Source organism: Penaeus vannamei, chromosome 28, assembly GCF_042767895.1.
Source record: "Penaeus vannamei isolate JL-2024 chromosome 28, ASM4276789v1, whole genome shotgun sequence".
In the NCBI taxonomy this organism is placed as follows: Eukaryota; Metazoa; Arthropoda; class Malacostraca; order Decapoda; family Penaeidae; genus Penaeus; species Penaeus vannamei.
Window position 1 is genome coordinate 30230276 of NC_091576.1, and position 27500 is coordinate 30257775.

Here is a 27500-nt window from a genome sequence, read left to right on the forward strand (position 1 = left end):
CACGATTACCCTCATCAAAGCCTTGTTCACTGGGTGAACGAAGCTGGGTTATCAAATGTGTTTGGAGGAAATTTTTCATTACACTTCAAAACTACTCTTTGTATGCCATACATCAAAATGAATTCCTTTTTTTATCATATATTATATGATTTAAACATTTCTATAACAGCTAAAAGTAATTTTGGATGTAATAGATCCATTTGAGACAGTCTGAGGTGGCAGGTTGGATGCTGAAAAGGAACAGACAAGTCAGATCTTGGTATTCCATGCAGGTTGCCTGTAGCAAATGCAACATGCGACACCACTGCTGTGTAAAAGGTTTCATATATCTATGAATGTTTATTTTCAAATGGCATGCTATGTATGACATGCCACCTTGATATGAAAGCACCCAAATAATTACAGAGTGAAATAAAAATGTAGAATAAATTATTATTAACTATAATTTTAATTTCAAAGATGGGTTACGTGCTGCTGCAGTTTCACAGCATGTGTGTATGTATATATATCTGTGTGTGTGTGTGTGTGTGTGTGTGTGTGTGTGTGTGTGTGTGTGTGTGTGTGTGTGTGTGTGTGTGTGTGTGTGTGTGTGTGTGTGTGTGTGTGTGTGTGTGTGGCTGGGTGCGTGCGTGCGTGCGTGCATGCGTGAATGAGTATCTATGTCAACTTGCTGATCTTCATCTTTTATTTGTTAAATGTAATCAAATAACTCATTGTCGCTGACAATTAGTCTTTCTTCCCCCTGTAGGGATCCACTGAAACACAGTCTTTCTCTCCTTTATATAATCATCACATAATATAATATAAAAATCATCACTTCACACAATGATATATGTACACAGTATATATATTCTTTTTTTACCAAAAATTCTTATTCACATCACCAATTGTATCTCATCTGATAAAACAACAAGACTCAATAGCAAAATGCTATTACTGTAAACATCTAATACAATTGGGTAACAGTAAAAGTCTCTTAAAAATGTAATATATCTCTTACAAAATGGATTTGTACTTCTAAAACATCTGTCCTGCAAATCATGTTGATCCCAATTTCCGAGACCACCAAATTGTCCAAATATCTTCCTCTTCCATCCTGTGGCAGACAAAAATGTAACAATTAGTATGATACTTGCAACAGATAACAATCTTTCAATAAATCCATATTGCCGCATTCAAGTGTAATGTGCCTTTACAACCAAATACATGAAACACTGTCTAAATTAGGCATCTGTAAGCCTGCCACACTTACACATCAAGCTGCCAGCCCAGCTGTGTTTTGCAGAGGTCTTTGAGGCTTTGTTTTTCCACTGTACTCACAGGTGGGGTGAACTCCAAGCCTTCCCGCACTTTAATCCCTCTGTTAGCCAGGCCATTCAGCAGCTGTCTGCACACAGCTATGTTCTCAGTAGCACCCGGGAACTTAAGAAAACTGTACCTGGAAGCAATACTGGCAAGATTAGCATTTCTTTTGTGAAACTGTGTAATATGAATGTGCATCACAACAAGCATATGTGTATCATTATCTTCAAAACTAACTTTCCCTCATTCATTCATTAAGGGTACCGTCCCTGAGAGAGGGGGGGGAGGGGGTTAAATTAAGATAGTTAGCGTATAGTATAGGTACATGGATGAGGAAACTACCAAACGAGTATTAACCGCCTGCTATGGCTCGTTGTCTTGCAGCCGGCGTGCGAGTCCCTCAGCATCCGGAGAGGTACGTCGCTAATGAGCGCCCAGGTACACCTATGTGGACTTTTGCTTACGGCAATCGTGCATAAGGCATTTAATTATGACATTGCGCATAGATATGAGTTCGTGAATGTTCAAGGAACACTTTTATACCAATATCAGGAAAAAATTATATCACCGTGATTTATGGCAAAATATTTTGTGAAATATATATAAAAAAAAATGTGTTTTGTGTCCTTTTACACACGAAATATGCTTTGATCGAGACTCCCTGGTAATATGTTTTAGTTTACGTGGTAATATATACGTATATCACATACAAAGCACTAATGTTTAAAAATAGCCTTATAAGGAAGGATTGAAATATTTCCGTTACATTTCACTCAACGGTCGGTACATCACAGCAGGGGGCAATTTGAATTGATTTGGAATTGGTAGTTACTGTTGTAAAGACCAATTCAATACGAATGTTACCTAAATGTCAGATTTTTAAACTTCGGATGTATAAGCGAGATACACATTATTTCATGTTGAAGATGATAGTACTCAGTAATACCTGCTCTGAAATAAAAACTATATGGAATTTTGAGCTCGGTTGTATGGGTAGTCTTCATCTGGCGTTCAAAAAGCTATCGCATCCGTTTCGTGCATTCCCGATAAAAATGAATATGTTTAGACGTTACCGTATGTCTTAGGCACCATAAATTGGCAAATATCCCACAACACCTAGGCGTCTGCATGATTTTATGCACTTCTTAGTAAAGATAATGGGTGCAAATGGCTAATCATAAACTATATACTTGTTCTCCTTTGCAATCTGTTAATATTGACAATTATCAAAGAAAATGATATGAGAGGGATAACTAATATATTTTATTATTTAGATATGAAAGTCAATGTAGGCCTACTAAATTATGATGATTAATCTTTTTAACTTTATGTGCGTGGGTTCACGTACATATGATCCTCCTCGAAAATTATAAACACCCAGTGACCATCCCCCCCCCCATGAGGCATGGGAAATATTCAACGACTTTCGTAAGTTCTCGAATTCAATGTACTAAATTCATATGCTTTTAAAATTCTCAAAATTGAACCACCATGTTGTATTCATGCCAGGACTTTATAATAAGAATGATTTTGTACTAATGTTGCCATCCACAGTTTTTCTTCAAAATAAAAAAAAATAATAAAAATAAAATGGAAAAAAAATTAATAAATAAAAAATTAAAAAAAGGTTTTTATCTGGTTTAGATTAGTTGTCTCTATGGTAAAATGCATTTATTAAGCTTTTCACACGAAAATATCAACTTTTATGAACAACGAAAAAAAAAAAAAAGTGACATACCTTTACAGAATAGCGTCCCTATTGAACATGAAAATTCCTATTGACTTGGTAATCATTGCATTGCAAAGTACACTAAATAAGCATTTTTTTTTATATAATATCATTAGATTCAGAGAAAAATAACAGAGATAACAAACTTTGGCAAGGGGCCAAATACAAAACATCATAGCTCCGTCATTTTTTTATGAATCTTCGGTACATCCCAACTCATGTAATTTTCATGCGATCCAAATGCAGTTTGTTGCTTTCACTAGAGCCTCGGCGTCCCAAGGCCATATAAAAGGCCGATTTTTGAATTTTTGCCTTAATCAAAAAAATAATAATATTTTAATGCTGAAAAAGAAATCAAAAATAGTTCTCTATGTGAAGCTGTCCCCCGCCAAAAAAAAAAGGAAATTCAAAATTCGTCCTTTTACATGGCTATAGGCAAGAGTTGATCTAACACAAGTATTTTGGGGGGAATATTCTGTAAAGAGCTCTGATAGTTGGGATGTACTGAAGACATACCAAAAAAAAAACTGATTTTTTTCGACTTTTTGCTCCCCGCAAAGTTAAAATTTATATATATAACGGGGCACAATTCTTAACTCTATAGCATGCAAAAAGAATCAATCAGTTATCTCTAACTGATATTTTTTTATGATGTATAGAGTAGGGAAAGGTGGCCATTTTCAGGGACGGTCCCCTTAATACTCTAATTTATGTATTAATTCATCTGTAATATTATTTTTTTTCTCTTTCATTCATTCACTCATTAATAATCTAATATTCTATTTCTTTCTCTCCCTCTCATTAATTCTTGATACAATTTGTTTGCTTTGCTTGAAAATAATTAAATGAAGCCAAAAGATAGAAAGACAAAATGATAATGGCATTGGCCAGCATCTAGAAAAATTCAAATACATCTCTCTCTCAGTCTTGCCAATCATCAGTATAATGTCAGAATCCTATTACTAATCCTTGCTGTTGCAATCATTGCCTTATATAGAAATTGGGCTTTCAGCTGTCTATTCTTATATGTCTAATACAATTTCATATACAAACAATTTCCATATACCCTTTGTGGTTGTCAACAGGCTGTAGTGATTGGACGGCCTCACACGCCCAATCAACTTCTGTTTCATTTGTGCAGTTGAGTGTCAGGTTCAAATTCTGCACTGCTGGTAGTGGTCTCATCATCGTCACAGCTACTCTCCTCTTGATATGCAACCCTGAAAGATATTATGTTGTTTAAATTGCAGGTGCTTGCGGGTATAAAGTTCCATCATTAAAGAGGTATCCATTATAATCTCTTTACGATTACAAGGTATGAATGGCTAGCTTTTACGAAGTGGTAATGTTACCTGAATTTTATCCATGAACTGAATCTTTAAATACCAGGAAAGAAAAAATATACTGACACTTATTAAATATAATCTATCACTCAAATAACAAGATATAAAAAACAAATAGAATCAAGCTTAATTTGTTAAAGAATATATATAATACTTCTACATATATCTATATTAACACAATTATTCTTTAAAGCTTACAAAATAGCATTATTACAACATACACTAAATAAGCTAGGCATAATGGCATTACATTTGACAGGCCTTTTCTATTTTGAACATTTCTTAGTTTAATCATTAGCACCAACAAATGCAAAAAAAAAAAAAAAAAAAAACTCACATAGATGTGTTAGTCGTGGTTGTCTATCTGGGATTAAATTCAATACCAAAACCAGAAATTCATAATGATTGTCGTCGAGCACTGTCAGACTAAGATACTGTAGATGGCTTGGAAGAAGTACTGCAGCAGCATGACTAAGTATCCCACAAAAACCTGTGACTCTGCTTCTACAAAAAGGTAAATAATTAACATTTATAATAATACCAGATGTATATAAACATTTGAGAAATTGTCTCTTTAATAATACAAAGCATACCATCAAAAAGTTACTGGGAAGCTCTGCCTTCAACTTGCCTGAGAATATCAGGAAAGTTTGTAATAAATTGTCTTTTTTCTTCTTCTTCTTCTTCTTCTTCTTCTTTTTTTTCATTTTCTCCCATTAACCTTGAGATAATTTCCTGAATTTTGCGGAGTTCACCCCATGAACCCACTCACAAAAGGAGCCCCTAGCATCATATCAAACCACATATTGGGCTGTGGTTGCAGTCAGTCTCACAGGAAAAATCATGAGCGGAGGGAACATCGAATTACCCTGCTCTTTATGCTGTGGCCTGTGGTACAGGTGAACATTTGGGTTCTGAAGCTACAAGGAGGGGTTGTTTCCCTATCAATAACAGCGGGGACAAACAGTGCACAAATATCCAACACACACAACTTTGACCAGGCTTGACAATGCCTGACATGAAGACATTATCCTGGTGTGATAAGCAATCTACTATCATTTTTAGATTAAGCTTTTTTATCACAAAACCAATTGTGTATTCATTTTGTTCCTTCTAAGGTCTCACTCTACACCAGTGGTTTCCAAACTGTGGGTTTTGGACCCCTGGGGGGCCATATAGCAGAATGCAGGGGGCCATAATCTGAGTGTGGCATTAACTGACTCTTCAATCCGCAGAATTTTGTTTTATCTTGTTTTGTGTGTTTATTGTTGATGCAGCTTCCAGCAATATATCCATTTTTTTTATAACAGTATACTCTGAGTATAGAAATTTCTTGTGCACTATGTTATTAAATTTCTTTAGTGTCATTTCAAAAATGTCTTTATTCCTACTTCACAAAAGAACAAAAAACACATGAAATCAATAAAATTACAGGGATTGCCAGAGTGGTTTATATATGGAGCTAATGAGTGTAGGACTGTGGTCACTGTATTCATGGGTTATGCCTAGTGGTGGGCCATGGACAAGTATCCTGTATGAAAAGTGGGTAATGACCAGAAAAAGTTTGGGAACCACTGCTCTACACACTGGTGCATGTAATTCTTGTAAAACTAACATCAAAATTTTTAGAATTTCAAGATGTTTGGTTTGAAAAAAGATTTCAGATGTTTAACAAAAAAGTGATATAAACAGAAAATAGATAAATATTTAAAGCAGACATTTACCTACATCTGTATTCATAAACTATATCATTTGCCTACACTATTTTCAACATTTCCTACTGCAATGAAAAAAGGGCAAGCATTTGAAAAGTCTTGGCTCACAAATGTAAAAACTAAACTTCAAAACTTGATGGTATCCTCTTTCAATACTAAACACAGTTTATTTACAACAAATGTAGAAAAGAAACAAATGAAAACAGATAACCACAAAAGATGTGAGATATTCCATTTCTGTACAACAATCAAAATTACATTAGAAAAAATACTAGTGCATTATTTTGATTTTCATTTATATCTTTTTTTATCTGAAGTTATTCATTCTTCATACATCTCCTACATTATTGGCATGTACATCCACTTCTGTCTTTAGTGTCAGAATATTGAACATACTTTAAAACAGGTGTAGGTATGATCTTACCTCTGAAACATTTCCTGTAGAGATTTATCAACGTCACTATTTATGCTTGTAGGATTCGTAAAGTCTTCTTCAAGACACACCTTTACCTCCCAGGACTCTTGAAGACTCATGAAAGCCTCTTGCAGGGGAACATCTTCTGGCCTGCTACTAACTGTGATCAAGACACTCTCTGGTTGTGCATATTTCAAGACTCTCGTATACGGAGTAATGCGTCTGTCTGAAATCTTAATGTGTCCTGTCAGATTCATCATACCTGCAAAGTATTTAACCAAAGTGTCATCACAATTAATAAGTGAGAGTATACAAAGCCACTGACGGTTTTTTTCAACACCTGAATCTTTTAATAATGTAGTAATTTCTTCAGCTCTCTTCTCATCCAATGATCTTCTCTGATGCATAAGTCCAGCCAGATGAACTAAAATGCCCCTAAGGTTTTTCTTTTTCTTTTCTTGCTCTGAATTTTCAACAACTTCCTCAAATACTTGGTCAAGTACATTCATAATAGTCCTAGAGGAATTACAAGATTCATATTCTTTCAGAATATTAGGTACAGGAGTAAGTATACGTTCAATGTACTCTGCAGGTATGCAGTTAATCTGAAGACAGATTTCAATGTCACATAATATTTGAGATATACTCAAATCCTTAAGAACATCATTTATATACATAGCCACATAAAATTCCTGCAAATCTTTATGAGGAAAACTGTAGATGATATCTTCATTATCACCAGAAGTTTCTTTGACTAAAAAGCCACTGAGAATCTCATCCCCATCCAAATTTAAGTCATCACAAGTAGCAGAAAGCCTTTTTACTGAAGCCTCTTCTAATCCAATGTTATCTTTTATAAGACTTATCAAAGCTTCTTTATAAAGCACCTTCAGACATTTTTCAATCTTGCTTCTTGTTGCACTTGGATCTATATTCCTCTTTTTTACACCTCCTAAAAGCCGGCTTTCTACTTTTTTCTTGCTTAATCTGCATGTCTCTACAAAAAGTTCTGTTGCAGTGGTCAACCTATTAACTGCCTCAGAGTCGTGAAACCACAAAATCGTGAGTAGGACTAAGTTCAAGGGCAGGTCCCAGTGATGTTGTTGCAAGATTTCTCTCCTGCTTAGAAAGCTCAATAGGCTTGGTTTATCTTTACCTTCCTCTTGACCAAAACCAATGGCTTTACTATACCTAATTACAAAGTCTTCTCTACATTTTACTGGGATTCCTTTAACTTCCACATCTAATATTGCAAAATTCTCTGGGATCTCTGATTTGATGGCTTTCACTTTGCAGGGTCGTGTTGTACATAATATTACAATGTTATTGGATTCACCCATCTGTAAGATATCCCTGAAAACTTTCTTTGATGATGGGTTAAGTTCATCATATCCATCAACAACAAATAAAAATTTTTTGTCCCGGAGCTTTCCTACAAGCTCTTCTTTTGGAATATCCTGACTTTCCCTTGGCAAGAGAGATGCAAGAAGCTCAGGGAGGGATTCTACATTTTGCTCTCTACATTCACAGTACAACACAAAGTCATATTCTTTCAAATGACTCATAGTACTGGCGTCTTCATTTGCAGACCAATCATGGATAATTTTTCTTGTTAGCGTTGTCTTGCCTACTCCTGCTGGCCCTTCTAAAATCAATAAAATACTGGTCTTGTTTGTCTGATCCAATTTCCTTTTCACAAGCATCAGTAACTCATCATATTTAATCTCAGGATGTTCATTATCTTCATTTTTGTTTAAAGTTATTTTCATTTCAGTAAATACATCATTAACTTGTATAGTTCTTGCCTCATTAAATAGATTAAAGAGAGATGAAAAGACTGACAACCTACTATATGTATGTTTCAAGTCAGTCACAAAAACATTTTCTATAATGCTTGTTTGTTCAGAATCTAAGATGCAGGTTATGTCATGGTCTAGCTCGTCGCACAATTCTTTACATTTTGCATTATCAATTTGATAACGTTCTGCTGCATATAACAAAATCTTTTTCAACACTTCTTGCATCTCCTGCGCTCTTCGTAAATGTGTTTCAAAATCAAAATCATTCCCTTCATGAACTAAACGATTCCTCATGTTTTTGAGGGTAGCTAAATGATACTCCAGGGTATCTCCTGGTGTTCCCCAAATTACATCATTTGGAGGAGCCATGCCAGGAACACATTTCAACAATTTATGCATTAAAGTCATATCAAATTTGCTAAGGTCTGTAGGTTGTTGAAGAAGTTCACGTTCATGCCTAACAAATTGTTTCCTAAGCACAATCCCACGATCTTTCAGGGTTACTGCAATGGGAATATGCCAGGGATATGTATAACCCCATCTGAAAACTTGCTCTTGCACACCCTTTCCTCTTTGCACTATTCTAAACAATTTCGAAAACATCAAACTAGAGTCTTGTATTTGATTCTGTTCATTAGCCATTGCTGTATTCAAAATCCTTAGGTTCCTATAAATATAAAACTGTAAGAGAGAGAGAGAGAAAAAAAAAATTAATTTCATCATGTGACGGGCACCATTTGCCGTATCCTAGAAAGTGTATTGTACATACAATATCATGAATACTGTATATGCATTCATGTGACAACAGGTATCATCACTATATATCAAGACATCAAAATACCAGAATAAAATTTTGAAAAAGATGACACCTATCAATCACTATCACTGTTACCCATCAAATGATTAAGATTACAAGAAATTTTATCAAGCAATATTCAGAATTTAAGAGGTATCAGTTGGAGGAGAATCTTTAGAACCTTAGTGTTCAGCCTTAAACACGAAGTCTAGCATTGCAGGTTTCTCGGTTTTGAGAGAAAGGGGAATAATCTATGAAATCTCTCCTCCTTTGTATTCTAACTTTTAATTCAATTTCAAACAAAGAGAGAAAAATAAGGGTCAATTAGATCATAATTCTAATTTCTAAATATCTGATTTTTATACTAAAATTCTCCAAAATTAAAGAAATACTGAGAAAACTCATTTTTGGGGTACAGGTCCAGTTTCATACAGCTTTCTTTTAGACAAAAAACAATATATACAAATAGTAGAGCGAGTGATTCCAGAGATAAATTTGGAAAGGTGGAGAACAGCATTGGAGGAAAGAGGAATGAGAATAAGCAGGTCCAAAATTGAATATATATACACCAGCAGTGATGGGGAAAACAGAAGGATGGATGGAGAAGAGCTAAAGAGAGTACAGAAGTTCAAGTACTTGGGGTCCATAGTGGATGACAGTGGGAACATGGATGAAGACGTGAAGCACTGAGTACAGGCAGGGTGGAACAACTGGAGGTCTGCCTCTGGGGTCCTCTGTGACATGAAAGTACCTCTAAGACTGAAGGGAAACTTTCATACAACAGTTATTAGACCAGCCATGTTGTGTGGAACAGAAGCAGTATGTATGAAAAGGACAGAGGAGAAAAGGATGGATGTAGCAGAAATGAGAATGTTGAAGTGGATGTGTGGGGTAACAAGTGAGGAGAGGATTAGGAATGAGTACATAAGAGGGTAAAAAAGGTAGTAGAAATATCAAAGAAAATGTGGGAAGGGAGACAGGAGGTACAGACACCTGCTGAGAAGGGATGAAGACCATGTTGGAAGACATGCAATGGAGATGGAAGTTCAGGGTAGAAGGGAGATGGGAAGACCCAAGAAAGAGGTGGCAAGACTGTGTAAGGGATGACTGTAGTTGAAAGGTATCACAGAAGAGGAAGCACAAGTTCGAAGTCAGTTGAGGCGGCTCATCTGTAACAGCGACCCCATGTAGTAATGGGAGAAAGCTGGTAAGATAAGGCGAGTGATAAACACAAACCGCAGGAAGAACTCCCTGGCGAGAGCCCGTGAAATGAAAGATAATAGAATTAGCAACAGGGTTGTAAACGTATGCTTTATAGGAAATTCCAACTGCTATGAACAGCACCTTGGCTCAGAAACTGTGATGTCACAACTGTTGTTTTCTTGTAAAGGCTTATTTTTGAGCGCATTTAGTAATTCCCTCCAGCAACTATCTTTCAATTTTCATTATTGACCACAGAGTTGTCAAAAAGCATTTGCACTGGCCTATACCAAATAGTCTTCGGTCTACACTCGAGGATTTTTGGGTGGGGCTACGTGACGTCATATTAATACCAAGAACCAAGGTCTATAAAAGTACTTATATAGACCTTGCCAAGAACCGCTATAAGGATATTTGTTTTCGTGTATATTTCGGTTATATCAAATACCTCTGAAGTAAACTGAAATGTTCGCTTTTATTTACTCTTAATAATCGTTCCATGCCGCCAGTAACCAGAAAATACATTTTCATTACAGAAGCCAATGGAAGTTCGCCTTCTGTGTTACATTTTCGTTTACATATATCATATATGATGTATTGAATCCAAGAAAAGTAAACAATATATTCTATATATATCTGCCTGTGATATCATATAAACAATTATTCTGTCCTTTCTGGTATCAATCATCTACCAACTCGGACGTCATACCCTACCGGCTAGACGTCATACCCGACCGACTCCACTACTACGTCATCGCAACGTCATAAGGAATAGCAGAAGCTATTACTGGTTTGACAGCCCTGGCGTGGACTGGCTTATGGGGCGGGCACTGTGCCGTGTTTTCTCCACTACCGATAGAACGGAATGTCGAGAAAAATCCTGAGTAATGCGGCGTCAGCGCAATAGATGGCGTTAGTGAACATCTCGTGACGCCATCTCATACCGTCTGTTTGTTTACAGAGAACGTGACGTCATCTCATACCATCTGTTTGTTTACATAGAACGTGACGTCATCTCATACCGTCTGTTTGTTTACAGAGAACGTGACGTCATCTCATACCATCTGTTTGTTTACATAGAACGTGACGTCATCTCATACCGTCTGTTTGTTTACATAGAACATGACGTCATCTCATACCGTATGTTTGTTTACATAGAACGTGACGTCATCTCATACCGTCTGTTTGTTTACATATGATGTGACGTCATCTCATACCGTCTGTTTGTTTACATATGATGTGACGTCATCTCATACCGTCCATTTGTTTACAGAGAACGTGACGTCATCTCATACCGTCTGTTTATTTACAGAGAACGTGACGTCATCTCATATCGTCTGTCTGTTTTCATAGAACGTGACGTCATCTCATACCGTCTGTTTGTTTTCATAGAACGTGACGTCATCTCATACCGTCTGTTTGTTTTCATAGAACGTGACGTCATCTCATACCGTCTGTTTGTTTGGATAGAAAGTGACATCATCTCATACCGTCTGTTTGTTTTCATAGAACGTGACGTCATCTCATACCGTCTGTTTGTTTTCATAGAACGTGACGTCATCTCATACCGTCTGTTTGTTTGGATAGAAAGTGACATCATCTCATACCGTCTGTTTGTTTTCATAGAACGTGACGTCATCTCATACCGTCTGTTTGTTTTCATAGAACGTGACGTCATCTTATACCGTCTGTTTGTTTTCATAGAACGTGACGTCATCTTATACCGTCTGTTTGTTTTCATAGAACGTGACGTCATCTCATACCGTCTGTTTATTTACAGAGAACGTGACGTCATCTCATATCGTCTGTCTGTTTTCATAGAACGTGACGTCATCTCATACCGTCTGTTTGTTTTCATAGAACGTGACGTCATCTCATACCGTCTGTTTGTTTTCATAGAACGTGACGTCATCTCATACCGTCTGTTTGTTTGGATAGAAAGTGACATCATCTCATACCGTCTGTTTGTTTTCATAGAACGTGACGTCATCTCATACCGTCTGTTTGTTTTCATAGAACGTGACGTCATCTCATACCGTCTGTTTGTTTTCATAGAACGTGACGTCATCTTATACCGTCTGTTTGTTTTCATAGAACGTGACGTCATCTCATACCGTCTGTTTATTTACAGAGAACGTGACGTCATCTCATATCGTCTGTTTGTTTTCATAGAACGTGACGTCATCTCATACCGTCTGTTTGTTTTCATAGAACGTGGCGTCATCTCATACCGTCTGTTTGTTTTCATAGAACGTGGCGTCATCTCATACCGTCTGTTTGTTTACAGAGAACATGACGTCATCTCATACCGTCTGTTTGTTTTCATAGAACGTGGCGTCATCTCATACCGTCTGTTTGTTTTCATAGAACGTGACGTCATCTCATACCGTCTGTTTGTTTTCATAGAACGTGGCGTCATCTCATACCGTCTGTTTGTTTTCATAGAACGTGACGTCATCTCATACCGTCTGTTTGTTTTCATAGAACGTGGCGTCATCTCATACCGTCTGTTTGTTTTCATAGAACGTGGCGTCATCTCATACCGTCTGTTTGTTTACAGAGAACATGACGTCATCTCATACCGTCTGTTTGTTTTCATAGAACGTGGCGTCATCTCATACCGTCTGTTTGTTTTCATAGAATATGACGTCATCTCATACCGTCTGTTTGTTTACATATGATGTGACGTCATCTCATACCGTCCATTTGTTTACAGAGAACGTGACGTCATCTCATACCGTCTGTTTGTTTTCATAGAACGTGACGTCATTTCACACCGTCTGTTTGTTTACATAGAATGTGACGTCATCTCATACCGTCCATTTGTTTACAGAGAACGTGACGTCATCTCATACCGTCTGTTTGTTTTCATAGAACGTCACGTCATCTCATACCGTCTGTTTGTTTACATAGAACGTGACGTCATCTCATACCGTCTGTTTGTTTTCATAGAACGTGACGTCATTTCACACCGTCTGTTTGTTTACATAGAATGTGACGTCATCTCATACCGTCTGTTTGTTTACATATAATGTGACGTCATCTCATACCGTCTGTTTGTTTACAGAGAACGTGACGACATCTCATACCGTCTGTTTGTTTACAGAGAACGTGACGTCATTTCATACCGTCTATTTGTTTAAATAGAACGTGACGTCATCTCATACCGTCTGTTTGTTTACATAGAATGTGACGTCATCTCATACCGTCTGTTTGTTTACATATGATGTGACGTCATCTCATACCGTCTGTTTGTTTATATAGAATGTGACGTCATCTCATACCGTCTGTTTAAATATATATAAATATATATATGTCTGTTTGTTTACATAGAATGTGACGTCATCTCATACCGTCTGTTTGTTTACATAGAATGTGACGTCATCTCATACCGTCTGTTTGTTTACAGAGAACGTGACGTCATCTCATACCGTCTGTTTGTTTACAGAGAACGTGACGTCATCTCATACCGTCTGTTTGTTTTCATAGAACGTGACGTCATCTCATACCGTCTGTTTGTTTACAGAGAACGTGACGTCATCTCATACCGTCTGTTTGTTTACAGAAAACGTGACGTCATCTCATACCGTCTGTTTGTTTTCATAGAACGTGACGTCATCTCATACCGTCTGTTTGTTTACAGAAAACGTGACGTCATCTCATACCGTCTGTTTGTTTTCATAGAACGTGACGTCATCTCATACCGTCTGTTTGTTTACAGAGAACGTGACGTCATCTCATACCGTCTGTTTGTTTTCATAGAACGTCACGTCATCTCATACCGTCTGTTTGTTTACAGAAAACGTGACGTCATCTCATACCGTCTGTTTGTTTTCATAGAACGTGACGTCATCTCATACCGTCTGTTTGTTTACAGAGAACGTGACGTCATCTCATACCGTCTGTTTGTTTTCATAGAACGTGACGTCATTTCACACCGTCTGTTTGTTTACATAGAATGTGACGTCATCTCATACCGTCTGTTTGTTTACATATAATGTGACGTCATCTCATACCGTCTGTTTGTTTACAGAAAACGTGACGTCATCTCATACCGTCTGTTTGTTTTCATAGAACGTGACGTCATCTCATACCGTCTGTTTGTTTACAGAGAACGTGACGTCATCTCATACCGTCTGTTTGTTTTCATAGAACGTGACGTCATCTCATACCGTCTGTTTGTTTACAGAGAACGTGACGTCATCTCATACCGTCTGTTTGTTTTCATAGAACGTGACGTCATTTCACACCGTCTGTTTGTTTACATAGAATGTGACGTCATCTCATACCGTCTGTTTGTTTACATATAATGTGACGTCATCTCATACCGTCTGTTTGTTTACAGAGAACATGACGTCATCGCATACCGTCTGTTTGTTTACAGAGAACGTGGCATCATCTCATACCGTCTGTTTGTTTTCATAGAACGTGACGTCATCTCATACCGTCTGTTTGTTTACATAGAACGTGACGTCATCTCATACCGTCTGTTTGTTTACAGAGAACATGACGTCATCTCATACCGTCTTTTTGTTTAAATAGAATAAACAACTTATATTTCATGTTTTCCCCAAGGAAAAAGAAAGGTTTGCAATATTTCTGCTTATTTAAGATTTTAAGTTTTAAGCAGGGGAGCGCTTGAGCAAGAATCCTTGCCAATAGGCCAAGGACTGTACCGTTCCCTGCTTAAAACGCCTTTAGATATGTGATGTTCAGATTGATCTAAGCAAGATATAAACTCGATCACATGAAATTATTTTGATTGGTAAAGGTGTCAAACCATGACACCCTCTAAAAAGCAGAAGCAAAAAATCGACTTGATATTGTAGTGTAAGCCTTTATCTACAATTTGAAGTAAGCTGATGATAGATTTGACATCAGTATAGTGAATAAAAAAAAAATTGTCACGTTGATTTTGAGTTCAATTATAGTTATCACCCAAATCAGCATATATATATATATATATATATATATATATATATATATATATATATATATATATATATATATACATATATATATACATATATAAGTATATATATATATATATATATATATATATATATATATATATATATATATACGTATGTGTATATATATATATATATATATATATATATATATATATATATATATATGTGTGTGTGTGTGTGTGTGTGTGTGTGTGTGTGTGTGTGTGTGTGTGTGTGTGTGTGTGTGTGTGTGTTAATTTCTATGTATTGATGCATGTTTGGCAATATATTTATATATGACATATATTTGAAGGAATTACTTGAAGAAAATAAATGCTACCACAGTCATAATACAATATGAATTATCTTAATATATATAGTTATATGTTATAAATAATTCATAAGTAGAAAAGCAATTTACAAACCTCTGAATAAGTCTGAACTGACAAAGAACATGAGCACGAGTGAAGACGCTCCCACAGAACGACGTCGGCCGTTTAGTTGGGCGTCGAGTCAACAGATGGCGCTGGTGGACGACCGGGGGCTCACATTTTTTCAAATGCGTTAGATAGCAAGTTTCCTCTCTTTCGTGAATAGTCTTCGATGTAAACAAACCCAATGCGATCTCGTAAATCCGACCCATGGCGTTTTAGTATTAATAAGTGACACTCTTTCTAGCTACTGTCTTCATGGCTACTGTGAAAAAAGTCAAGCTTGATGTCCGACCATTTCAGTCATCATGGACAAATGACTTTGGGTTTATTCAGCAGAATGGTCGCGCCGTGTGTGCTCTCTGCCGTGAGGATGTCGTGTGCCGCACATCAAGTGTTAAAAGACACTTCGAAACAAAACACGGCAAGACCTTCAAGGATAGTGCAGACAAGGCAGAAGCTATTCAGAAAGCAGTATCTCGCTATGAGAAGCAAAGTAATGCATTTGAAAACCAGGGGACTAGCAAAAATAAAGCAACAGGGGGGCAAAGTAATGCTTTTGAAAACCAGATGACTAGCAAAAACAAGGCAACAGAGGCGCAAAGTACTGCATTTGAAAACCAGAGGACTAGCAAAAACAATGCAACAGAGGCCAGCTACAAGCTGGCTCTGTGTATCGCTAAGCACGGTAAGCCTTTCACTGATGGAAGTTTTATAAAAGCAGCTTTCCTAGAGTGCTCTGAGGTGTTATTTGATGGCATGTCAGACAAACACATGATCATCTCAAGGATAAAAGACATGCCTGTCTCAGCTAGGACCTTGGAGAGACGTATTTCTGAAATGGCTGATAATGTAAATGCGCAGCAAACTGCTGCTTTAACCACTACACCTGTGTTCAGTGTTGCCCTGGTTGAAAGCGTGGATATAAATGACATTCCCCGGTTGGCTGTATTTGCCAGGTATAGTGACACAGAGATGCATGAGGAGCTCTGCTGTCTGAAACCTGTGTGTGGCACTACCAAGGTAGAAGACATACTGAAGACTTTCACTGAGCATTTTGAGGACAGAGGGCTTGACATAAGAAAGATTTTTGCTGTTACAACGGATGGTGCCTCTGCTGCTGTAGGAAACAAGGGTTTTACTAAGATGGTTGAGGATAAAATTGGCCACCCCATTCTGAAATTGCACTGTATACGTCATCAAGAAAATTTATGTGCCAAGATCTCAGGCTGTGATCTCAGCAAGGTGATGACTACTGTTACAAAAGTAGTGAATTTTCTTCTTGCAAACTCTTCTCTTACAGACAGACAGTTTCAAGCTTTCCTTGAAGAGGTAGACAGTGCTTACAAAGATACACCCTTGCATAGCAGTGTTAGGTGGCTAAGCTGTGGGAAGGTATTGGAGAGATTTGTGGAATGTTTTGATGAAATCAAGATTTTCCTATCAGAAAAAGACCAAGACTATCCTGAGCTGGAGGACAGAGATTGGATTGTGAAACTTGTGTTTCTCTCAGACATCACCAAACATCTAAATGACTTCAATCTTCTCTTGCAAGGTGCAGGAAAAACAGTGATAGATTTGTATGATACTTGGAAGGCAATTGTTGCAAAGCTTACAATTTACTCAACAGATATCAAAACTGGTTCTTTCCATTATTTCAAAAACTTGAAGAACTTATCTGCAATTCATCCTGTCAACACGACTGATCTTCAGGTGTATATGAAACAATTAAAGTCTGAATTCTCAGACAGATTTCAAGATTTCCAACACATGGGTCCAGTGTTTTCATTTTTAATCAGACCAGACACCTTCAAATATGGTGAGTTGGACATACCTCTCTTTGAGTGGATGGAAATTGACGAGTTGGAAATGCAGTTAATTGACTTTCAGGCCTCATCACTGTGGTCAGCTAAATTTAAAGATCTTCGAGAAATACTGGAAACTAGTCGGAATAATCATGCAGCCTCCATTTTAAGTTCCTGGACATCACTGCCTGATAAATTTAATTGCATGAAGAAAGTAGCTTTTGCACTGCTATCAGCATTTGGATCCACGTATCAATGTGAGCAGATATTTTCACACATGAAGCATACCCTCAACCCCCATCGCAGCAGGCTTACAGTGGATCATTCTGAGGGTTGTGTGAAGCTCGTATCCAGATATTCACCTGAAATAAAAAATTTGGCCAAAGGAAAGCAAGGGCAAGGATCGCATTAACATGGTGAGTATGGATTTAAAATATAAAATATTTTTAGTTACAAAGATTAGTAAATACTATAAAAATGTTACATTTATGTTATACACGTGCGGGAAAATCCATTTCATTTTGATTACAGCGATCATTACATACTATGAAATTATGATTCTAATTTTCATAGGCTATGGCCGCTATTTAGTGGTGAAAAAATGACACCTGGCACGGAAAGTAGTAAAAAACATTGGTATTAACTATCAACTGACACACTTTGTTCAAAAGGTTGCCAACCCCTGGTGTATAGTCTTTGACAGTACTGTTGAAAACATGGCAACAGTGCCCACAAGCCAGTCCACGCCCCTCCTGCACAGAACCTCAAGAGTTAGTGCAATTCGTAGCAGTTGGAATTTCCTATAGAGCATACGTTTACAACCCTGTTGCTAATTCTATCATCTTTCATTTCACGGGCTCTGGGCAGGGAGTTCTTCCTGCGGTTTATGTGCTTTTTGAGCTGTGGAGAAAGTACACAGAAGTTTCTTTATCACTCGCCTTATCTTACCAGCTTTCTCCCATTACTACATGGGGTCGCTGTTACAGATGAGCCGCCTCAACTGACTTCGAACTTGTGCTTCCTCTTCTGTGATTCCTTTCAACTACAGTCATCCCTTACACAGTCTTGCCACCTCTTTCTTGGGTCTTCCCATCTCCCTTCTACCCTGAACTTCCATCTCCATTGTATGTCTTCCAACATGGTCTTCATCCCTTTTCAGCAGGTGTCTGTACCACCTGTCTCCCTTCCCACATTTTCTTTGATATTTCTACTACCTTTTTTGACCCTCTTATGTACTCATTCCTAATCCTCTCCTCACTTGTTACCCCACACATCCACTTCAACATTCTCATTTCTGCTACATCCATCCTTTTCTCCTCTGTCCTTTTCATACATACTGTTTCTGTTCCACACAACATGGCTGGTCTAATAACTGTTGTATGAAAGTTTCCCTTCAGTCTTAGAGGTACTTTCATGTCACAGAGGACCCCAGAGGCAGACCTCCAGTTGTTCCACCCTGCCTGTACTCAGTCTTTCACGTCTTCATCCATGTTCCCACTGTCATCCACTATGGACCCCAAGTACTTGAACTTCTGTACTCTCTTTAGCTCTTCTCCATCCATCCTTCTGCTTTCCCCATCACTGCTGGTGTATATATATTCAATTTTGGACCTGCTTATTCTCATTCCTCTTTCCTCCAATGCTGTTCTCCACCTTTCCAAATTTATCTCTGGAAACACTCGCTCTACTATTTGTATATATTGTTTTTTGTCTAAAAGAAAGCTGCATGATACTGGACTTGTACCCAAAAAATGAGTTTTCTCAGTATTTCTTTAATTTTGGAGAATTTCTAGTATGAAAATCAGATATTTAGAAATTAGAATTATGATCTAATTGACCCTTATTTTTCTCTCTTTGTTTGCAGTTGAATTAAAAGTTAGAATACAAAGGAGGATTTCATAGATTATTCCCCTTTCTCTCAAAACCGAGAAATCTGCAATGCTAGACTTCGTGTTTAAGGCTGAACACTAAGGTTCTAAAGATTCTCCTCCAACTGATACCTCTTAAATACTGAATATTGCTTGAGATAAAATTTCTTGTAATCTTAATCATTTGATGGGTAACAGTGATAGTGATTGATAGGTGTCATCTTTTTCAAAATTTTATTCTGGTATTTTGATGTCTTGATATATAGTGATGATACCTGTTGTCACATGAATGCATATACAGTATTCATGATATTGTATGTACAATACACTTTCTAGGATACGGCAAATGGTGCCCTTCACATGATGAAATTAATTTTTTTTTTCTCTCTCTCTCTCTCTTACAGTTTTATATTTATAGGAACCTAAGGATTTTTAATGCAGCAATGGCTAATGAACAAAATCAAATACAAGACTCTAGTTTGATGTTTTCGAAATTGTTTAGAATAGTGCAAAGAGGAAAGGGTGTGCAAGAGCAAGTTTCCAGATGGGGTTATACATATCCCTGGCATATTCCCATTGCAGTAACCCTGAAAGATTGTGGGATTGTGCTTAGGAAACAATTTGTTAGGCATGAACGTGAACTTCTTGAACAACCTACAGACCTTAGTAAATTTGATGTGTCTTTAATGCATAAATTATTGGGATATGTTCTTGGATTGGCTCCTCAAAATGATATAATTTGGGGAACACCAGGAGATACCCTGGAGTATCATTTGACCTTCAAAAACATGAGGAATCGTTTAGTTCATAAAGGGAATGATTTTGATTTTGAAACATTTTTACGAAGAGGGTAGGAGATTCAAGATGTGTTGAAAAAGATTGTCATGTGAAGCGGAGCTTTATCATATTAATGATGGAATATGTGCAAACTTTGCCACGAGCTAGACCATGACATAACCTGCATCTTAGATTCTGAACAAACAAGCAATATAGAAAATGTTTTTGTGACTGACATGAAACATACATATAGTAGGTTGTCAGTCTTTTCACCTCTCTTTAATCTATTTAATGAGGCAAGAGCTATACAAATAGATGACGTGTTTACTGAAATAAAGTCTTATAAAAGATAACATTGGATTAGAAGAGGCTTCAGTACAAAGGCTTTTGGCCACTTGTGATGTGATTCTCTGTGGCTTTTTGGTCAAAGGAACATCTGATGTTAATGAAGATATCACCTACAGTTCTCCTCATAAATATTTGCAGGAGTTTTATGTGGTTATGAAGATAAATGATGTTCTTCAAGATTTGAGTATATCTGAAATATTATGTGACATTGAAACCTGTCTTCAGATTAACTGCATACCTGCAGAATACAGGCAACATATACTTACTCTTGTACCTAATATTCTGAAAGAATATGAATCTTGCAAGTCCTCTAGGACTATTATGAATGTACTTGACTAAGTATTCCAGGAAGTTGTTGAAAAATTAGAGCAAGAAAAGAGGTGATTAGATAAAAAAAAAACAAAGGGGCATTTTAGTTCATCTGGCTGGACTTATGCATCTGAGATCATTGAATGAGAAGAGAGCTGAAGAAATTACTACATTATTAAAAGATTCAGGTGTTGAAAAAAGCCTCTAGTGGCTTTATATACTCTCACTTATTAATTGTGATGACACTATGGTTAAATACTTTGCAGGTATGATGAATCTGACAGGACACAATAGTATTTCAGACAGTCACATTACTTCGTATATGAGAGTCTTGAAATATGCACAACCAGAGAGTGTCTTGATCACAGTTAGGAGCAGGCCAGAAGATGTTCCCCTGCAAGAGGCTTTCATGAATCTTCAAGAGTCCTGGGAGGTAAAGGTGTGTCTTGAAGAAGACTTTACGAATCCTACAAGTATAAATAGTGACGTTGATAAATCTCTACAGGAAATGTTTCAGAGGTAAGATCATACCTACACCTGTTTTAAAGTATGTTCAATATTCTGACACTAAAGACAAAAGTGGAAGTACATGCCAATAATGTTTACAAATGTAGGAGATGTATCAAGAATGAATAACTACAGATAAAAAGATACAAATGAAAAGATTTAGAAAATGCATTAGTATTTTATCTAATGTAATTCTGATTGTTGTACAGAAATAGAATATCTCACATCTTATTTTGTGGTTATCTGTTTTCATTTGTTTCTTTTCTACATTTGTAGCAGTTTTGACGTTTGATTTTTATGATTGTGAGCCAAGACTTTTCAAATGCATGCCCTTTTTTCATTGCAATAGGAAATGTTGAAAATAGTGTAGGCAGATGATATAGTTTATGAATACAGGTGTAGGTAAATGTCTGCTTTATTTTGTTTAAATATTTATCTATTTTTTGTTTATATCACTTTTTTGTTAAACATCTGAAATATTTTTTCAAACCAAACATCTTGAAATTCTAAAAACTTTTTTGATGTTAGTTTTACGAGAATTACATGCACCAGTGTGTAGAGCAGTGGTTCCCAAACTTTTTCTGGTCATTACCCACTTTTCATACAGGATATTTGACCGTGGCCCACCACTAGGCATAACCCATGAATACAGTGACCTACACTCATTAGCTCCATTTATAAAGCACTCCAGCAATTCTTGTAATTTTATTGATTCTATGGGAACCACTGGTGCAGAGTGAGACCTCACAAGAAACAAAATGAATACACACATTGATTTGTGAAGAAGAAAAAAAATAATCTAAAAATAATAGTAGATTGCTTATCCCACAAGGATAATGTCTTCATGTCAGGCATTGTCAAGCCTGGTCAAAGTTGTGTGTGTTGGATATTTGTGCAATGTTTGGCCCCGCTGTTATTGATAGGGAAACAACCCCTCCTTGTAGCTTCAGAACCCAAATGTTCACCTGTACCACAGGCCACAGCATAGAGAGCAGGGTGATTCTATGTTCCCTCTGCTCCTGATTTTTCCTGTGAGGGACTGACTGCACACACAGCCCAATATGTGGTTTGATATGGTGCTGGGGGCTCCTTTCGTGAGTGGGTTCATGGGGTGAACTCCACAAAATTCAGGAAAATATCTCAAGGTTAATAGGAGAAACTTAATGACAAGAAATAAAGAAGAAAAAAGACAATGTATTACAAACTTTTCGAGTGTTGACATTTTCAGCTAATTTGAAGGCAGATCTTCCCAGGAACATGATTGATGGTATGCTTTGTATTATGAAAGAGACAATTTCTCAGATGTTTATATACATCTGTTATTATTATAAATGTTAATTATTTACCTTTTTGTAGAGGCAGAGTCACAGGTTTTTGTGGGATACTGAGTGATGCTGCTGCAGTTCTTCTTCCAAGCCATATACAGTATCTTAGTCTGACCGTGCTCGATGACAATCATTATGAATTTCTTGTTTTTCTATTGAATTTAATCCCGATTAGACAACCACAACTTGTTATCTGAGTGATGCATTGTTCTTTTTTTTTTTTTCCCTGGTATTTAAAGATTCAGTTCATGGATAAAATTCAGGTGACAAGGGGATTGCTTTACCACTTCATAAATGCTAGCCATTCATACCCCATAATCTTAAAGAGATTATGATGGATACCTCTTTAATGATAGAACTTTATACCCGCAAGCACCTGCAATTTAAACAACATAATATCTTTCAGGGTTGCATATCAAGAGGAGAGTAGCTGTGACGATGATGAGACCACTACCAGCAGTGCAGAATTTGAACCTGACACTCAACTGCACAAATGAAACAGAAGTTGATTGGGCGTGTGAGGCCGTCCAATCATTACAGCCTGTTGACAACCACAAAGGGTATATGGAAATTGTTTGTATATGAAATTGTATTAGACATATGAGAATAAACAGCTGCAAGCCCAATTTCTATATAAAGCAATGATTGCAACAGCAAGGATTAATAATAGGAAAAGCTTTGATTCAGACATTATACTGATGACTGGCAAGACTGAGAGAGAGATGTATTTGAATTTTTCTAGATGCTGGCCAATGCCATTATCATTTTGTTTAAGTCTATCTTTTGGCTTCCTTTAATTATTTTCATCAACAAGTAAACTTAATCTCGAGCTGATCATTAGTTTAACAGAAATAGCCCATGAAATTTGTTTTATCAAGCAAACAAATTGCATCAAGAATGAATGAGAGGCAGAAAAAGAAATAGAGCATTAATATGTAAAAATAGAGTATTTATGAACAAATGAACGAGAGAGTGAATAAATAAAAGAGAAAAATTAATATATTACAGAAGAATTGATATGTAAATTAGAGTATTAATGAATGAATGAGGGAAAGTTAGTTTTGAAGATAATGATTCACATATGCTTGTTGTGATGCACATTCATATTACACAGTTTCACAAAAGAAATGCTAATCTTGCCAGTATTGCTTCTAGTTACAGTGTTCTTAAGTTCCCGGGTGAGAACTGAGAACGTAGCTGTGTGCAGACAGCTGCTGAATGGCCTGGCTAACAGAGGGATTAAAGTGAGGGAAGGCTTGGAGTTCACCCCACCTGTGAGTACAGTGGAAAAACAAAGCCTCAAAGACCTCTGCAAAACACAGCTGGGCTGGCAGCTTGATGTGTAAGTGTGGCAGGCTTACAGATGCCTAATTTAGACAGTGTTTCATGTATTTGGTTGTAAAGGCACATTACACTTGAATGTGGCAATATGGATTTATTGAAAGATTGTTATCTGTTGCAAGTATCATACTAATTGTTACATTTTTGTCTGCCACAGGATGGAAGAGGAAGATATTTGGACAATTTGGTGGTCTCGGAAATTGGGATCAACATGATTTGCAGGACAGATGTTTTAGAAGTACAAATCCATTTTGTAAGAGATATATTACATTTTTAAGATACTTTTACTGTTACCCAATTGTATTAGATGTTTACAGTAATAGCATTTTGCTATTGAGTCTTGTTGTTTTAGCAGATGAGATACAATTGGTGATGTGAATAAGAATTTTTGGTAAAAAAAAAAGAATGTAAATACTGTATACATATATCATTGTGTGAAGTGATGATTTTTATATTATATTATGTGATGATTATATAAAGGAGAGAAAGGCTGTGTTTCAGTGGATCCCTACAGGGGGAAGAAAGACTAATTGACAGCGACAATGAGTTATTTGATTACATTTAACAAATAAAAGATGAGGATAAGCAAGTTGACATAGATACTCATTCACTCACACACACACACACACACACACACACAGATATATATACATAGATACATGCTGTGAAACTGCAGCAGCATGTAGCTCATCTCTGAAATTAAAATTATAGTTAATGATAATTTATTCTACATTTTTATTTCACTCTGTAATTATTTGGGTGCTTTCATATCAAGGTGGCATGTCATACATAACATGCCATTTGAAAATAAACATTCATAGATATATGAAACCTTTCAACACAGCAGTGGTGTGGCATGTTGCATTTACCACAGGCAACCTGCATGGAATACCAAGATCTGACTTGTCTGTTCCTTTTCAGCGTCCAACCTGCCACCTCAGACTGTCTCAAATGGATCTATTACATCCAAAATTATTTTTAGCTGATATAGCAATGTTTAAATTAAATAATATGCAATCAAAAAGGAAATCATTTGGATGCATGGCATACAAAGAGTATGCTTCGTTCACCCAGCAAGCAAGGCTTTGATGAGGGTAATCGCGGCAGTCTTGAGGGTGGAAACAATGCAATGCGTGCCTTGCTTAGACAACAGCCCAATCAGCATAACCTTTGTACAAGCTTTGGAGAAATACAAACGTTTGTATGATACATTACCTCAGTACAAAAACAATACTCTTCATGGTAGAAGTATCAAAGTATTTTGGTGGTGAGAAAAAACTTTCCTTACAAACATTTTTAGGGTATTGGAATATGTTTGCACCACTCACAACCCCAAAGTCCTCTACTTTATTTTTTGAAGTGACAGATAGATAATTGTCTCAAGATTACAAAGAGTAGTTTTGAAGTGTAATGAGAAATTTCCTCCAAACACATTTGATAACCCAGCTTCGTTCACCCAGTGAGCAAGGCTTTGATAAGGGAAATTGCAGCAGTCTTGAGGGAGGAAACAATGCAATGTGTGGCAGCCCTCTTGCACAACTATGCCTTGCTCAGACAATAAACCAGTCAGCATAACCTTTGTACAAGCTTTGGAAAAATACAAACATTTGTATGATACATTACCTCAGTACAAAAACAGTACTCTTCATTTTTAGGGTATTGGAATATGTCTGCCCCACTCACAACCCTAAAGTCCTCTACTTTATTTTTTCAAGTGACAGATAGACAATTGTCTCAAGATTACTTAGGACTTAGGACAACAATAACATTGTCAGGCTCTAATGATGCCATTTTGTGAACCAAATGACACATGTTCTTTGTCACTTGCTACATTAGATGTACCACCTTGATGTGAAAGCGGCCATACAGAAACTTTTTAATATATATTTTGAAAATATCCGTCAATAATAATGAAAATAATGGAAGTAGATGGTTAACGTCCCTTGCTTTGAATGAAATTGTATTCAACAAAACTACATTTATAATTCTCAGAGAAAACTTTATTTTCATTTTCTACAATTATTCCAAAGACAAATGAAACATTCTATGCACTTTTTCACCTCACTAAAATAGTATTTGGAATCAAAAGTTTAATATATACACTGGCTATACAGCTTGAGAAACACCTAAAGCAGACAATTTACATACACTATCTGTCAAACTAGAATGAACTTAACCTAAAATAAATAAACCATATGTTAAGGTGGTCATTCAGTGTAACAGGAAGAATCTGAGGGAGAGGAAGCTGTGCAAACCGTATGAAGTTTAATGTGTGTAAGTGTACATTTTATTAATAAATAAAAATAAATAATACATATGTGTGTGTATATATAGTGATGCTGGATCATGCAGATTGATGATATTTAGGTTTCAATTAATCAAGGCCAACCACAAACAAAATTAGTAATCTTTAAAAAATACAGAAACCTAAATACAAATATCCATATTCAGCAAATACACAGTAGTCTGAAGTCTGTTCAAGAATTTATTAACAGTTTTCTTGTAAAAGTCTGAAAATAATAACAAAAATTTTTCCTTAACTTCATACAGTAATTTGTACAAGCAGCCAATAAACAGCTGTCATCATCAACCGCAAATATTTTTGGTCATTAAATAAATAACTTACTGCTAACTAGAAATGATGGAGAAAACAATATGGTACAGATCTTTTCCGTAGCAAGAGAAAAGGTAAAAATAATCACAGTAATTCTTCTCTAGTCTTGATAGAATGCAATTCACAAGTCTCTCTTGATTTGCAGTATTTTATAAAGTAATTACCAATAAAACTCAAATATTTTGATGGACCATTTAGTATTTGACAAATAGGTATAGGATTTTTTTTATTACTCCTGAGTTTCTCAGTTTTGAACAACAAGCTGATATGAAGAAAAATATTCCTCATTCCGCCATTTTTCCACGTTCTAGCCAAAAATTACACGAATCGGCAACGCTGCACAATATAACAGTATATAGCTATGAAACGGGATATAGAATCTAAAAGTCTAACGCCCTATAAAAGATAGCGAAAAACATTTTTTTTTTTTTTTTATCTTTTGGTAACAGAAAATGAGGCATTGATTTAACAGATTTCTACAAGGAGTAACTAAAATATTTTTCCTACTTCTAACATTATGAAATCGCTGTACAAGTGGACTTATGCTTACATTTGACGATGAATTACTAATAAATTTTGCTAGCTTTGTTTTCTTAGATTACGTATGGTACTAGCATAGATCTGATTTTCAATAGCTATTCACATTTACTTGCACAAAGTATACTTGAGTGTTTTTTCTGCTCTTTTAGACTTTATCTCCAAGGAGGCTAAAAGTATTCCCTGTTTATTTCTGGCTAGGAAATCTGAATACATATCAATATGTATTTTTAAATATTTGTGTACCATGATATATCTATTGTTGAAAGCGTTTCCTTCAATCTGATTACTGAATCCTTTAATTGAAATAAATGGTTTCGCGAGAATTATACGCTCACCCATCTATCTATCTATCTATCTATCTATCTATCTATCTATCTATATCTA

General features: G+C 36.3%; 2 protein-coding genes across 7 annotated transcripts; one reads left to right on the forward strand and one right to left on the reverse strand.

Moving 5' to 3' along the window:
- Positions 1-768: 768 nt before the first annotated feature.
- Positions 769-10649, reverse strand: LOC113802626 (uncharacterized). 4 transcript variants are annotated; one of them, XM_027353234.2, is made up of 6 exons: positions 10444-10645; positions 6514-8984; positions 4712-4878; positions 4098-4251; positions 1253-1438; positions 769-1096 (listed from the first exon to the last, which is right to left on the reverse strand). In XM_027353234.2, exons 2-6 carry the CDS (start codon positions 8943-8945, stop codon positions 1039-1041), a joined length of 2997 nt encoding a protein of 998 aa, XP_027209035.2. In that variant the 5' UTR covers positions 8946-8984; positions 10444-10645; the 3' UTR covers positions 769-1038. The 4 variants fall into 4 exon arrangements, 3 of the variants coding, with proteins under 3 accessions (XP_027209035.2, XP_069998083.1, XP_069998082.1); XM_070141982.1 differs by having other exon boundaries at positions 10590-10623; XM_070141981.1 differs by having other exon boundaries at positions 10336-10461.
- Positions 10650-15722: 5073 nt separating this feature from the next.
- On the forward strand, positions 15723-24450 carry LOC113802629 (general transcription factor II-I repeat domain-containing protein 2). Of its 3 annotated transcripts, none has more exons than XM_070141990.1 (5): positions 15723-17903; positions 19760-21308; positions 23028-23181; positions 23777-23963; positions 24120-24450. In XM_070141990.1, exon 1 carries the CDS (start codon positions 15941-15943, stop codon positions 17897-17899), a length of 1959 nt encoding a protein of 652 aa, XP_069998091.1. In that variant the 5' UTR covers positions 15723-15940; the 3' UTR covers positions 17900-17903; positions 19760-21308; positions 23028-23181; positions 23777-23963; positions 24120-24450. The 3 variants fall into 3 exon arrangements, with proteins under 3 accessions (XP_069998091.1, XP_069998092.1, XP_027209038.1); XM_070141991.1 differs by having other exon boundaries at positions 21056-21308; XM_027353237.2 differs by lacking the exon at positions 19760-21308 and having other exon boundaries at positions 15724-17903.
- Positions 24451-27500: the final 3050 nt, after the last annotated feature.